Source organism: Lathamus discolor, chromosome 8, assembly GCF_037157495.1.
Source record: "Lathamus discolor isolate bLatDis1 chromosome 8, bLatDis1.hap1, whole genome shotgun sequence".
Lineage (NCBI taxonomy): Eukaryota > Metazoa > Chordata > Aves > Psittaciformes > Psittacidae > Lathamus > Lathamus discolor.
Window position 1 is genome coordinate 16,569,061 of NC_088891.1, and position 12,576 is coordinate 16,581,636.

The 12,576-nt window shown below is 38.6% G+C and overlaps 2 protein-coding genes across 8 annotated transcripts in view; one reads left to right on the forward strand and one right to left on the reverse strand.

The window, feature by feature from the left end:
* ENTREP2 (endosomal transmembrane epsin interactor 2) overlaps window positions 1–3,733 on the forward strand; it is a 109,252-nt gene extending 105,519 nt beyond the window's left edge. For all 3 annotated transcript variants that reach the window (XM_065688198.1, XM_065688197.1, XM_065688199.1), the window contains exons 10-12: window positions 121–195; window positions 879–1,207; window positions 3,146–3,733. In XM_065688198.1, coding sequence (XP_065544270.1) covers window positions 121–195; window positions 879–1,207; window positions 3,146–3,331 — 590 coding nt within the window. In that variant the 3' untranslated portion in view covers window positions 3,332–3,733. The remainder of the gene's footprint in view (window positions 1–120; window positions 196–878; window positions 1,208–3,145) is intronic.
* A 550-nt stretch (window positions 3,734–4,283) lies between these two features.
* Window positions 4,284–12,576, reverse strand: part of APBA2 (amyloid beta precursor protein binding family A member 2) — an 89,955-nt gene continuing 81,662 nt past the window's right edge. For 3 of the 5 annotated variants that reach the window (XM_065688191.1, XM_065688192.1, XM_065688193.1), the window contains 2 exons: window positions 6,868–7,008; window positions 5,407–6,147 (listed from right to left, as the gene is read on the reverse strand). In XM_065688191.1, the coding sequence (XP_065544263.1) occupies window positions 6,076–6,147; window positions 6,868–7,008 (213 nt within the window). In that variant the 3' untranslated portion in view covers window positions 5,407–6,075. Of the gene's footprint in view, window positions 4,542–5,406; window positions 6,148–6,867; window positions 7,009–11,897; window positions 12,029–12,576 lie in introns of those variants that run through there. The other 2 variants (XR_010614541.1, XM_065688194.1) reach the window with 2 other exon arrangements.

Here is a 12,576-nt window from a genome sequence, read left to right on the forward strand (position 1 = left end):
AAAGGAGATACTGAAAGATTCCAATGTTGGGGTTGGGTTTTTTGTCTTGGGCAGAGGATAGCAGGGCCTGACTGTGCGCTCTCTCTTTTGCTCTCTCTCTCTTTCTTTCTCTGCTTAAAGGTGATAATTGTGCCTGGACTCCTATATGTAGCCAGTGTCAAGATGCAGGATTATCTCCAGCTACATTAGAAACAGGTGAGGATCAGTTTTGTACAGCAGGATTATACGGTTTCCTTCTTTTATTTTGAAAATAATGAAAAGCTTCTGATAAAGAAGCTCTGGAAAATCTGGAGCAGAAAAATGACTTACTAACAGCATGTCTATTATTTACAGTGCCAATGGAACCAGCCTTTGAGTGAAAATAAATGCTGCAAGTGAAGCCCTCCGGTTTAGTTTAGAATTTTTACGCTGTCTGTATTTTCTACTAATCTCTCTTGTATTATTCGCTGCTTACAATTTTTGAGGCCTAGAAATAAGGAGAACGTTGGGGTGATGAGGGGGTGGGGTTTGTGTGCTAAAACATTAGAAGTTACAGATGTTAACACTGGGTAGCTGGCATTTCCCTTACCATTAATGTCAGCCGATGTCCCTGAAAGCAGAGGTAACAAAAAATGGCTGTGGTTCATGAAGTACTTTAATTACCCAGCCACTGCATTTAGATGCAGTCCTTCTTGCCCATGGGAAAGCATTACTCTTGACCGCTGGCTAAAATGACACATTTTGCAATGTTTCCTTAATTGCATAGATTGTTATTCTCCAGACAAAAAGACATTTTATGACAAAGCAAAAACTTCTGTGACAGTGTGTGTTTTGCCTTTTTTTTCTTTTTTCTTTTTTTTAACTATTATTTTAAAGATATTCTTCCCCCCCTTTTTTAGTTCCTGTTTCTGGTTCTCATATGGCTGCCTCTGCTTGTCAGCATTCTTTGAGCAGTTTCCTACCAACTGGAAAACAAAGGGATGCAAGGAAGCTTGATCTACACCTGAAGCCAAAGGCTTTGCACAAAGTTTCAAAAGAGCGACCATACTCTTTAGTGGACCTTAAGACTTACAAAGACACAAAAATTTTAGTGGCAAAATTTTTGGAACATTCAAACTGTAATCTGCCTCCAGAAGTACGTCATGTAGTGAATAGCATACGATCAGTGATAAAATCTGATGAAAGACACATGGAAGAAGCCATCTTCAGTGCCAATATCATAGACCAGGTAGGCCATGTATGTTTAAGGATTTGTTCAACTGTACTAGCCAAATACTGTATTTAAATGTTTTTACAGTTTTAAATAGTTCAGACAATTCCTTCTTTTAAGGAATTGTTTACATTTCTTGGGCGGCAGTGCATTTTACGCTGAAGTGCTCATAAATGCATTTTAAATCCTTCAGCTGGACCCAGCAATATCCTAGGAGATCTGTAGGGAATGATTTACACATTGATAATCATTCCCTCTTATTGCCAACATCTTTCTACACCTGTGATTGTTCCATACATGAACTGGTACACAGAAAGATACACAGAACTGACTTGGCTCTGTTATTTTTTCAGGCAAATGTATTTGCACAGCATAAGCTATTAGCTGAAAAGAATGGGTAGAGATACAGAACAGTGCAGTTACCTTTACTCCTGGATAGAAGAATGCAAATGACTCTTGCTAGTCTTAAGAAAAAATTGAGAAATTTTGCTGTTCCAAATGGAGGAATAATGCATCTTCTCACCTTGAATGAGAATAAAACAGACACAAGGCCTGGAAGAAATCCTATAAAACAAGGGAATTAGTAGTTGTGCAGGAACTTGTATTGTCTAATGCATGTTTAGTAATACATCTTTTTTGCAGGTTTTGATGAATCACCTCGTGCTAGTCTCATTACCAGAATGATAGCTATAGAAAGGGTATTCCTTTTTTCTGTTGGCAGATATGAAAAGCAGAATGCTCTTAGCACTAACCACGTTCAGTGTACCTGTAGAGTTTTCAGAGCTGTACAGACAATTAAGGATAAGTGCCTGGGGGCAGTTCCCCCTCTTCTGAGATAGCGTCGTATCTATGGTATTAGGCTGCTGATCCCCAAATGAGCAAAACTGGCCAAGTATTAAAATGGGATGTAATAACAATTAAACAGCATGTGAGATAGTTTGATCTGTAGCAGGAACCATATAGCATTCAGTAAAGCTTGCTGAAAGATGGGGTTTTGCTACCTGTGACATAGAACAAAGAAGTACCACCGTATCTGTAACCTCTGTAGTCACATGGGTAGAAGAGCAGCACTATCATGACATACTTAATAGTGTTAGTATGGAATTAAATTTTAAGTTTTATTGCTTAACAAAATGTGTAGGTCATTAAATCAGCAAGGTTAGAAAGCTGAAAACTGTTTTCTTCAAATGAAAAAAACACTTTCTCACAAAACAAAACAATGTAAAAAATGTGTTTATATAGATCATAAAACCAGAAACCAATGGCCCAGGTTTTATCTTGTGTGGATTTCTTAGGTCCAGGGAGACATACCGTTCTGTCGCATTAAAGAAATTATTTTAGTAGGTTGTGGGGGTTTTTTGATACAATACCCATTATTAACTAGTGAAAGTCCAGGGCATCCCAGCAATCTACTTAAGAAGCCACAGAATTTTTGGTAAAATACTTGTATAATCCAGATTTGTGAAGTAGGTTGACAGTACTATGAGCACCAGAATGTTTGTTTACCAAGCTTGCATGTTTTAGTCACCTTCCACCCTTGGCAAAGCTAGCATCTCTTCAAAGAAAGAGATGAATTTAATTTGCACCAAACTTGTATTTGTCAGTTAGAAGGCAGAGCTGCCACCTTTTCCACAGGTTTCCTTTATGTGCAGAGAGAAGAAAGTACTTGTTTGTACCATTGTTGATTCAATACTCAGACATAGCTATGGTGACTGGTGCCTTTCAAGCCTGACTGTGCTTCTGGTAGCCAGTACTCAGCCCTAACTGACTGTGAGGGAGTTCTATCTCATACTGAGAGTGAGAGGCTCTCCAGATGGCTGCGTGAACTCCTCTGCGGATGTTCTATTATTAGATAACTCAAGTGAACTAATACTTAGGGACTGAACCTTTTAAATGAAAACATTTCTTACCCTGTTTCCCCATTTTTAACTTCTCCATTCCTCTCCTTTTAAACAGGTAATCGCAAGTTCCCAGCAGAATGTGAATACCTCTAGAAACAGACTTCAAGAAGAGATTTATCTTCAGAGCTGTGGTGCTCTGAGCTCCCCAGTTGCATTCTCACGTAGGTCCCATATCACTCGCCATTTGCAGCGGGACAGGCCTCACAGTTTAATTGGAGTTTGCCGGGAGACCATTCTTTGATAATATTCACAGGTATGTGATTCCAGCAAAGAGAATTATGGAAGAAACCAGGACTGGGAGAAATACAAGTAGTGGATGACTTAAAAAGGAAAAAGTGTCTTCTTTTGGAATTCCACTTTTTTTCACGCAGCAGGAGGAGAACGCCTGTTTTTCTGAATGTAAATTTCGGTTCTCATTTTTGCAAATTTTAACTGATTTGGTAGTCAGATCTCAACAAACGTTCCCAGCCAGAAACGTTTATTTCACTGTACTTACAGAAATGCTACTAATGCTGCCTAGCATTTCTTGAAAATCATTGCGAAAGTGCCAGAGACGGGCTGTACAACTTAAAAGTTGTATTTATTTAATGTACCTCAAAGTGTTTTACCTATGATCAGTGTTTTAATAAAAAGTGTTTCCGGACTTTGTTTTCTCAACAACTGATTTGGATAGAAACATGAAGGTGATGCACGCACACATACAGTGCTGCTTCTAACCCATTTTCCCAGTGTCTTTCATGCCAGGCTAACTGGTCTGTCCTATTAAACTCCCCCTCCTGACACTCCCTCCCCTGCCCCCCCCCCCCCCCCCATTGCCTTTTTAAATTGCAGTGGTGGCTGCAGTGTGATTTATTTTACTCTGTTTTGATTGCTCATGAGTTCATTAAAGGAGTAGTGTATGCTATTGAAAACTGACACTGAAGTCAGCTCTGCAAATTGTGACCAAACGATGCATTAGGGAAGAAGTCTCTGAACTTCTGCATTTCCAAAAAGCCTATTTCACAGACTTCTTACGAATGCTGATCGGAAGTGAGATGATTTTTTATCTAGCAGAGCCTTGAACACTAGTTCAAAAAGAACTGACTCCAGTCTCCAAGTAGCAGTCTTGACAATTGTGTTACTAAAACATGTCCTTGTGGTTCTGCTGCCTTTATGATTTATTTAACATTTATCTTAAAAAATAACCCATAAGTAATTATCATTGATGCTAATTTGATTACCAGCACAAACACAGGTCTGCCAAAAATGTCTTCCAGTGCAAGCTTCATCCTGGCTCTCTCAGAGGAAATTGGAAAGGCCTTAAATAAAGGTTCTTTAAAGAACCTACCACAGGTTGACGTTTCAAGGGTTTATTTTTTTTTTGCAGCAGTGCTTGTCAGTAGCGTTAGTTTCCATTTGAGGTTAAATCATACACTGGTTTCATTTGTGTCACTCTGAGCTGGGCAGACATCCTGTGAAAAGGTCACAAAGGAATGTAGCTGAGGATGGGTAGTTTAAGTTTTACAGAATCATCCATTTTAATGTATTTTAATTATAGCATGCTTCTGTATTGATGTGAAGTTACAGTGACATCCAGTGGCAACAAGGTATGCTAATTGAAAGCATCTACTCAAGATACTAATGACACACAAATTCCTAATCGGAGAGATTAATTCCTTAAAAAAAAAAAAAAAAAAAATTCCTTTTTTTAAAAAATGACCTTTGCAACTGCACTTAGATGAAGAATTAAATGGTCTTTTACTTGGATTTTTTTCATTACGTAAACTTACACAACAAACAAAATAAGCAAGCTTCCTTTATTATTTCAGATTTATTAGTGATAGTAGGTTAATTCTTTCCTAAGGTCAGTTGCATGCAACACACTACTCCTTGAAGTACAGTCATCTAAAGTTCTTTAGTTACTGCATGGTAAGGCTTCTTAAGTCACAGTGTATTTTCTTCAAGGCCTTGGCCAAGAAAAAAAACCTAGATGAAAAGTTACACCAATTAACATTTATGTGAGAAGGAATACAACTTTACTACTAGTTTTTTTTTATCTATACACATTCTAATACTGCTGATGGTGCTAGGTTATTTGTCAAAACAATTTACATTCAGAACACATTGCCTTAGGAATACGAATGCTGTATAAAAGACAGGAACAGGTAAGCATGGCTTTCCCATTTTGAGCTAATAGAGTCAAGAAGGTAATATGCAAAACTTAAAGAAAAGAAAGCCCAGCCCAGCACATACATTACACAACCTGTGCAATAAGTTATCCATGAAATAACTCTGTTAAACCATAAAAATCACAAGCATTAAAAATAAATATGTATCTAAATAAATATTTTGATTTTAATCTTGTGGCAATTATTCTTTATTTAGCATATGAAACACTTGTTACATGTTTATGTTCACACCTTGCCAAACAGGTTACACTTGTCATAACAATACCAAGTACTACAGTGGTTTTCTTTACATTAGAGTCTAAAAGTTTCAACTGCAGACATTCCTCCCCACTGAAATACCATCTATTCAGCACCAGCTTTAAAATTCTGCAAAGCTATCACTTTCTGGGACTGGGATTTTTAGTTACTTGAGGCAGCCATCACTCTCTCTAATTGCTTCTCTTTACCGTTTCCTGCGGTCTCATTCATCAAGTAGTCACATTCACCGTGTTATCAAACAAGACAGACATACATACGTACATCACTCCACATAAAGGTTACAAATAAATATGTTTTTTATGAGAAAAATGTTTAGAAGATGTTGCAAAATACTTAAATGCTTTACAAAGGTTTCTGTCAGTGATTACTGTCCTGGACCATCCTTCTCATCACTTTTTGGCAAAGAAATAAAAAGGAAGGAGAGAAAAGGCAGAGACACCTGTCTGGTCCTTGTTCCGGAGTCCTCAGGTCAGCTTCAAAGCCTTTCGTTCATACAAAATACAAAATTCTCTTCAGCTTTGATGGAATCATTTAGTTACTTTGCTGCAAGAGTCCCATGCTAGATGTACAGGGGTGTCTCTTGCCCAGTTAGAAGCCTGAACATGGCAGCTGGCATAGTCTTCATGTGAATCTGTCAATTGAGTTACACAGACATTAACAGAATTGTTACTAGTTCAAAATAATCCATAAAGGCAAGTCTTACTGTCCCTGGGTATAAGTACATTTATTGTCCTGGTTCCTATAGCTGTGAATGTTACCAACATTTCTAGTTCAAAGTTTTCTGGTTCTAACAAGTTGATTTGCTGTCTTTGCTTTCTATTGTTATACCTTACTCTGGTTACAGCCCTTCAGTAGGGATTTATATAAACTGCAGGATCTTGTTCACTCACTGCTGATTTCTCTAAAAACACTGGAGAGCGATGTCTTATTCCCAAGGTAAGTTGGAGATATTCAATGGAAATTAAATGACTAAGTGATATACAAATTTGAATCTTGAATCTCTCAGCCCTTTGAATATTGATTTATTTCTATGGCATGTTATAATGATAAGCCAAGAGACATTTTCATAGCTAACATGAAATAGCTAACATTGTTGAATGATTTCTTCCCTTGATTGGTTTAATTCAAAGAGCTGATTGAAGGGTCAGAATCATGCCAGGAACTCTTGAAAATGAGTGGAAAAATTGTAGTGAGTATGCATCTAATTGTTCAAAAAATGTTAACTGTTTGTTGTTAGTGCTCAACTCCAATTTACTGAGGTGGTGGTTTTAATACTATGTTAGACACTTTTCAAATTAAATATATATTCTTTCAACAGTTAATTCCTTGATGTATTTGATTGTTTTCTTACCTCTCCCACTGAATTAGACAGTGCTTGTACTATCTTCTCATGAGCTGTAGCAACAACACTTTGTCCATTGATCTCAATAATACGATGTCCTACTCTGACCCCTCCCCTCTCAGCTATTCCACCTCGCATCAAGCTGCAAATCTGCCAAAAGAAAGCAAAGTTTATTAAACTTTAAATAACAGAGCAGTTATTAGCATTTAATATATCATAATGAGTGCTGACACTCAAAGGACTCCAGAGGATACTTGTGAAAAGTACTAAGCAATACTTACATGTTTTTAAATGTTGGTTTGGTTGAGTTTTGGTTTGGGTTTGTTTGGGTTTTTGGGTGGTGAGGCCGTGGCACACAGTGCTGAGGGAAGCTGTGGCTGCCCCATCCCTGGTCGTGTTCAAGGCCAGGTTGGACAGGGTTTGGAGCAACATGCTGTAGTGGAAGGTGTCCTGCCCATGGCGGGGGTTGGAACTGGATGAGCTTTAAGGTCCCTTCCAACCCAAAGCACTCTATGATTCTATGAAATGCGCATATTCTGATTCTTTTTATAGGCTGTGTTCAGCACAGTTGCCTTTGCCCCTGCAGGTTCAGAAAAGGCATTCTGCTTTCCAGAGCCATTGATTTGCTCGGTGTTTTACAGTGCTGCTGGCCATAAGGAGCTCAAGAGGAAGAAGGCAAGTCAAGCCACTGTTTCAACTGATGGCTGCAGGTACCAGTAAGGAGCTAGGCACAAGTTCACCCGGCACAGTCCCTGCAGACACTGCTACTGAAAATTATTCTGCTGTTGCAACACACATAATGCACAGGCAGAAAGAAAAATCTCAATCCAGAACGGAGAATTTTGAATAATGGTTCCTTCTCCGTGACAGCATCTGTGCTGCAACAAGGCCCTCCCTGACAGATTAGACAGCTGTATGGTAGATAGAAATTGTTGGTAAATTACTTCAGATGACTAAGCTCGTGCAGCTCATGAAGGAGATAATGTCTGGTTTAAATCTCTGGAACTGAGCAGAGCTTAGTAGTGATGAGATTCACCTTTTGTTTACTGAGGAAAATCTGGTCTTGGAGGAAAAGAAAGCATCCAGTGATGGCTGTTTCTGCAGTTACTGTCAATAGTTAGAATTTTATGCCAAGAATTCTTGCATGCTGAGATCTGGTAGTTTGCTTAGAGCTAAATACAGATATGATAAGCTGTGGCTTGTGTCCCTAGTGAATTTGTAATTTAATTCAAAAACACAGTACATGGGGAGATGGCTGAGGTGGAATATATTGAAGCTGAAACTTTTGTCTGTGGTTGACCAGAATCTTTCTGTATGGCGCTAGCAGTTTCCTTTAAATTCCTCTTCACAAATAACAATGCTATAAAGAAAAAATGAAGTCCCTTCTTACTCAAGTTATCTGATACAAAAATATATACTTTTATATATATCTTAATAATTTAAATCTATTTTAATAAATCAAATATTTATTAAATATATAGGAGCAAAAATACATAGTTTTTTTTTTATAAGACCCATCTCAACCTTCAAAGGAAAAAAAAACCCAAAAAAACAAAAAACCCCAAAACAAACCCGAAAAAAATCTTTCTCCTGCGGTGAGATTTATCTTCTACCATGCTATCATTAGTGGCTGAGTTTTACCCATTGCGGTTCATGAAGTATTTCTGATGGACTTTTATGGATAGAGGCACCATGAGGACCCTTCACAAAACTGACTTTTACTTGAACTTCAGTCACGTATAATATATTGGTTTGCAGCTTGTCAGCTTTAATCATATACCTGGCAAGATACGCTGTACTACACACATCTTCTCTTTACAGAAAGCTTTTCAGTTCTACTCGCTGTTAGAATAAGAGTTTGTTCCTTGCTGTTGAAGATTGTTATGCAGCAATTGGAAACCAGAATGTGCCAAAAGAAACCCTGTGTATATATTTTTCAGGGTATAAAAGAAAATAGACAGTACAGCCAGCTGAAATAAAAGCTTTCAGAGCAAATAGAAATGTGACCTCTTGCTCCCATGGTGTAAAGGAAAAGATAATGGCTTGCCTATCTATCTAGAGCACCTTTCATTGTGTGCTCTCAAAGCACTTTTAATACCATCAGTGAAATTCTTTTTTCTAACAGCCTCAGACATAAGAAGTGGTCTCTTCCTTCAAGAATCTGATCCCCTTGCAGGGAAGGGAGTAGGCTTTCTTTTTGTGAGCATTAAAACTCCTTTAATGAGATAGACACAGAGCGCAAGTTGCCCTCTAGCCTCACTGGTCCTGTTAAGCTGGAGACAGTGCAGGTGTAATACACTGTACTTAAAGCATACATTTACATGGCTCCTGTCTCACTCAAAGGAGCATTAAGGCTTTTGTCTCCAGCCAGCAGGCTGGCAAGTTTAAGCTGAGCAGTACCACTAAGCAGGCTTCTATTCAGCCAGGATTGTTTAGCCTGCTGTACTCATGAACACAATGACAGCTGCATTATTATTAAATAAAGCATGACGGATCTCAATCTTGCAGGCAAAAGCCTGCACTCTATTTACTGCGTAAACTTGAGAAAGAAATGAAAAAAAAAAAAAAGGAAAAAAGGTATCAACTGTACTGGTTCAATCCATTCAGCTGTTACAGATTCTGCAATGTCTTAACACAAGCTGCAACGCCTCAGATGTGAAACTTAAGAAGCTTCACCATCAGTTTAACTGCAACTGTCCATTGTGTAGGAAAGTACTGATAGAGCAGTGCAAGGCAAACTAACTACTCATTCTGTGTAAATGCCATAAATATAACCTATTAAACCAGGTTTAAAACATTTAAAATGTTTAAAATCCTTATCTCACACCCTTTTAATACTCTGTTCAAACCTTGTATCTTATTTCCCTGGACAGTTTAAATAAATAGAAGCAAAGGCAAGGAGGAAAGAATAAATGGTCCATTCTCTTAAGTTTTACCGTGTTTTCAGATAGAGTTGTCCAAAGTGAGGAATGGGGTAAGTATCTGAGATATCTAGACAGAATGGGATAGATGACTGAGAAATGCTGCATTAATTAGCAGTAAAAATACAACTGGTAATCCATACATTTTGCATAATCTAAGGAACAAGATGATGACGTGATATGAGAGGACCACTTCTATTTAAATACCCTAATTTTAAAAGAAGTGTAACATAATAATTTTCAGAAAGTGGCTGACAGATCACCTTATGTTTACCTTCCCATCACAAGACATTCATATTTTTTTCGTATGTATGCACAGTATTTCTTTTGCTCTTACTGTTTTACAGTTCAAATTTTAGATACATTTTATAAACATGCAATAAAGATGTGTCAGTAGCTTTCAAGACCCAGGAAGAATATTTGGATCATAACTGCAAGAGGAATTTTGACAGATTAACACTCTGATTTATGCTATTGTGCTGTTCCCTAACTAAAACTTCCAAAGCTGGCACTCCTAGTGCTCTGTGAAGCACACTGCAGGCTTTACATTAATTAAACTGTACAGAATACACATAGGAAACAGTCACCTGCAGCAGTCCAGGCTTTGCATCTTCCTCATACCCTATGCAAGCAAGACCCAGTTCAGGCAGTATTTCTGTATGTCCAGGTTGTTTATGGGCTATTCACTAATGTACAGCTGTACACACGAGAGGAGGTGGGGAAAGGGACCACTGCAAAACTGCTGTCAGGAGAGCACAGAAACAAGTACCAGCTGCATGCATATTGAGGTGAGGGCATAGTTGTAACAGAGGTGATTACACCTCTTCTGGCAAGCCATTTATTTCTTCACTGTGCTAATGCTGAGCTGACAAGTAAGGATATTATTTCTAAATCCTGCCATAATTTGGAACAATTGCTGGCAATTACAAAACTGCTCTTGAAAAGTTTGCTGTCAAAATACCAGGGAGATGTACTTGTAGAGTCATATTTTCAAATGTTTACTGAGGTGAGAGTTAGTCTGAGGAAGTACTTAGAGGCCCAGAAGCTTGTCTGTAGCAGTTTAACAAAAGACGTTACTCTCTCCTTATTCATTGGCTTTTGTTTTCAAACAGAGACTCTTCATAAATTAAATGTCTGAAAAGGCTTTATTTTTGGTTACCTGAGAACGATTTTTATGCTGAATTTGGTAAAGTTTATATTGGATGTTATCTAAATGTTACTCATTTACTGGAATGGATTATGACCATCCAGTGTTGTGATTCTGACAAGTGACCAGTAGATGGAGTGAGCATGCTATGCCAAGAAAACAGCCACAGTGCAGATTCCACTAAGCCAAGGCTCCAACTGTGTACGAGATCATAGCTGGGACAATGCTGTCACTACCTCTGTCCGAGGACACGATATGCTTCTGATCTTCCTCAGCGTGATTCTTTTCCCCTGCCCTAACCCAACACCACCAATGCTGAGGCAGGCCTCCTAAAAGACTTGATAAACACACTGTAGTATTGCTCATTGTTCCTTATTTTTGTCTTTCTATGATAGCACCATCTGAGCATACTAGATGGAAGAAGGATAGCCATTAGGACATAATGCCTCATAAGTGTTACATGCTGTTCTTGGCACCCTCTGTGAGATCTCATAAAACCAGATCCCATCCCTTTCATTCTTTTTGAGCCAAGACTTGGATTTCCTAACACAGAGTGAGCTACCAGCAATAACCATACCCATTTGACATGCACATACCCATAGGTGAAAGGGGATTAAGCACAGAGGAGGACAGAAATATGCCACACACCTAATGTTTCTCTATTTTTTTATGGAACTCTCTCAAGTGTCAGAGCATTAATCCCAAACATGACAAATACTTTAAACCTCTGCTTCTAAAGGATGTCATCCTGGGGTAGGTATCATTCAGAGTGCTTCCAGCTGGATTTGTAGCAGTGTTCTTTATACCAATCTCTGCTGTGACCACATCATGATATGTGATCTTAGGTAGGAACACTTCAAATGTAGGTACAGTAATAACTTAAAGATGTCTAGCAGAGATAAAAATCTACTCATGAGCCTTCTGTTTGCTAAAGCACAGGAAGACCCATAAACTATATCCTATAGAGTTACCTGCTACTCTTCCAAGGGTGGCAACAGAAATCTGGCAACTTCTGTCGATGAGTTTCACAGAACAGGGGACCAGAGCCCACAGTCCTTTGTGATGTGGTTTTCTGTGTGCCCTGATTATTTTTTTTCCTAGACTGAAGGAAGAGGAGATGGTGATGGTCCTGCACTACAGACACTTCCTAATGCTAGTTTCAGCCCCAGAAAGGCCAGGCGGCTACCTGAGCTAGTTGTGTTGGGAGTTTGCTTTGGAAAAGTACGGGAGAATGGTTTGGGAAGGAAGAACCAGAAGAGGAGGACCCTGAGCTGCACTGGGTAAGTGTTACCTACCACATTGATTCTCTGTTGCTGCTGTTACCGTAGGGAAACTGCAGCATCCAAAGGAGAGATATCTGGGCCACAACCTATACCATTACTTGTAATGAGAGGTGTTTAGTTTTAAGAGGAGGAGGTCACAATTACATTCCCATGCTCACTGCCACATGATACAAATAAATTATGCACACCAGAAGAAAAATTAAAAATTTTGGTATTTGCTGAAAGTTAAAAAAAGAGAACCAGGATCAGAGCTAAGATTAGAATGCTGTAATTGTGAAAACCTGTTTCAGCATAACTCTTCTCCTTGCAACTCTGGCACTGTAATGATAGTTATACATGTATTAGGTGATCCAGATACTACATCAAA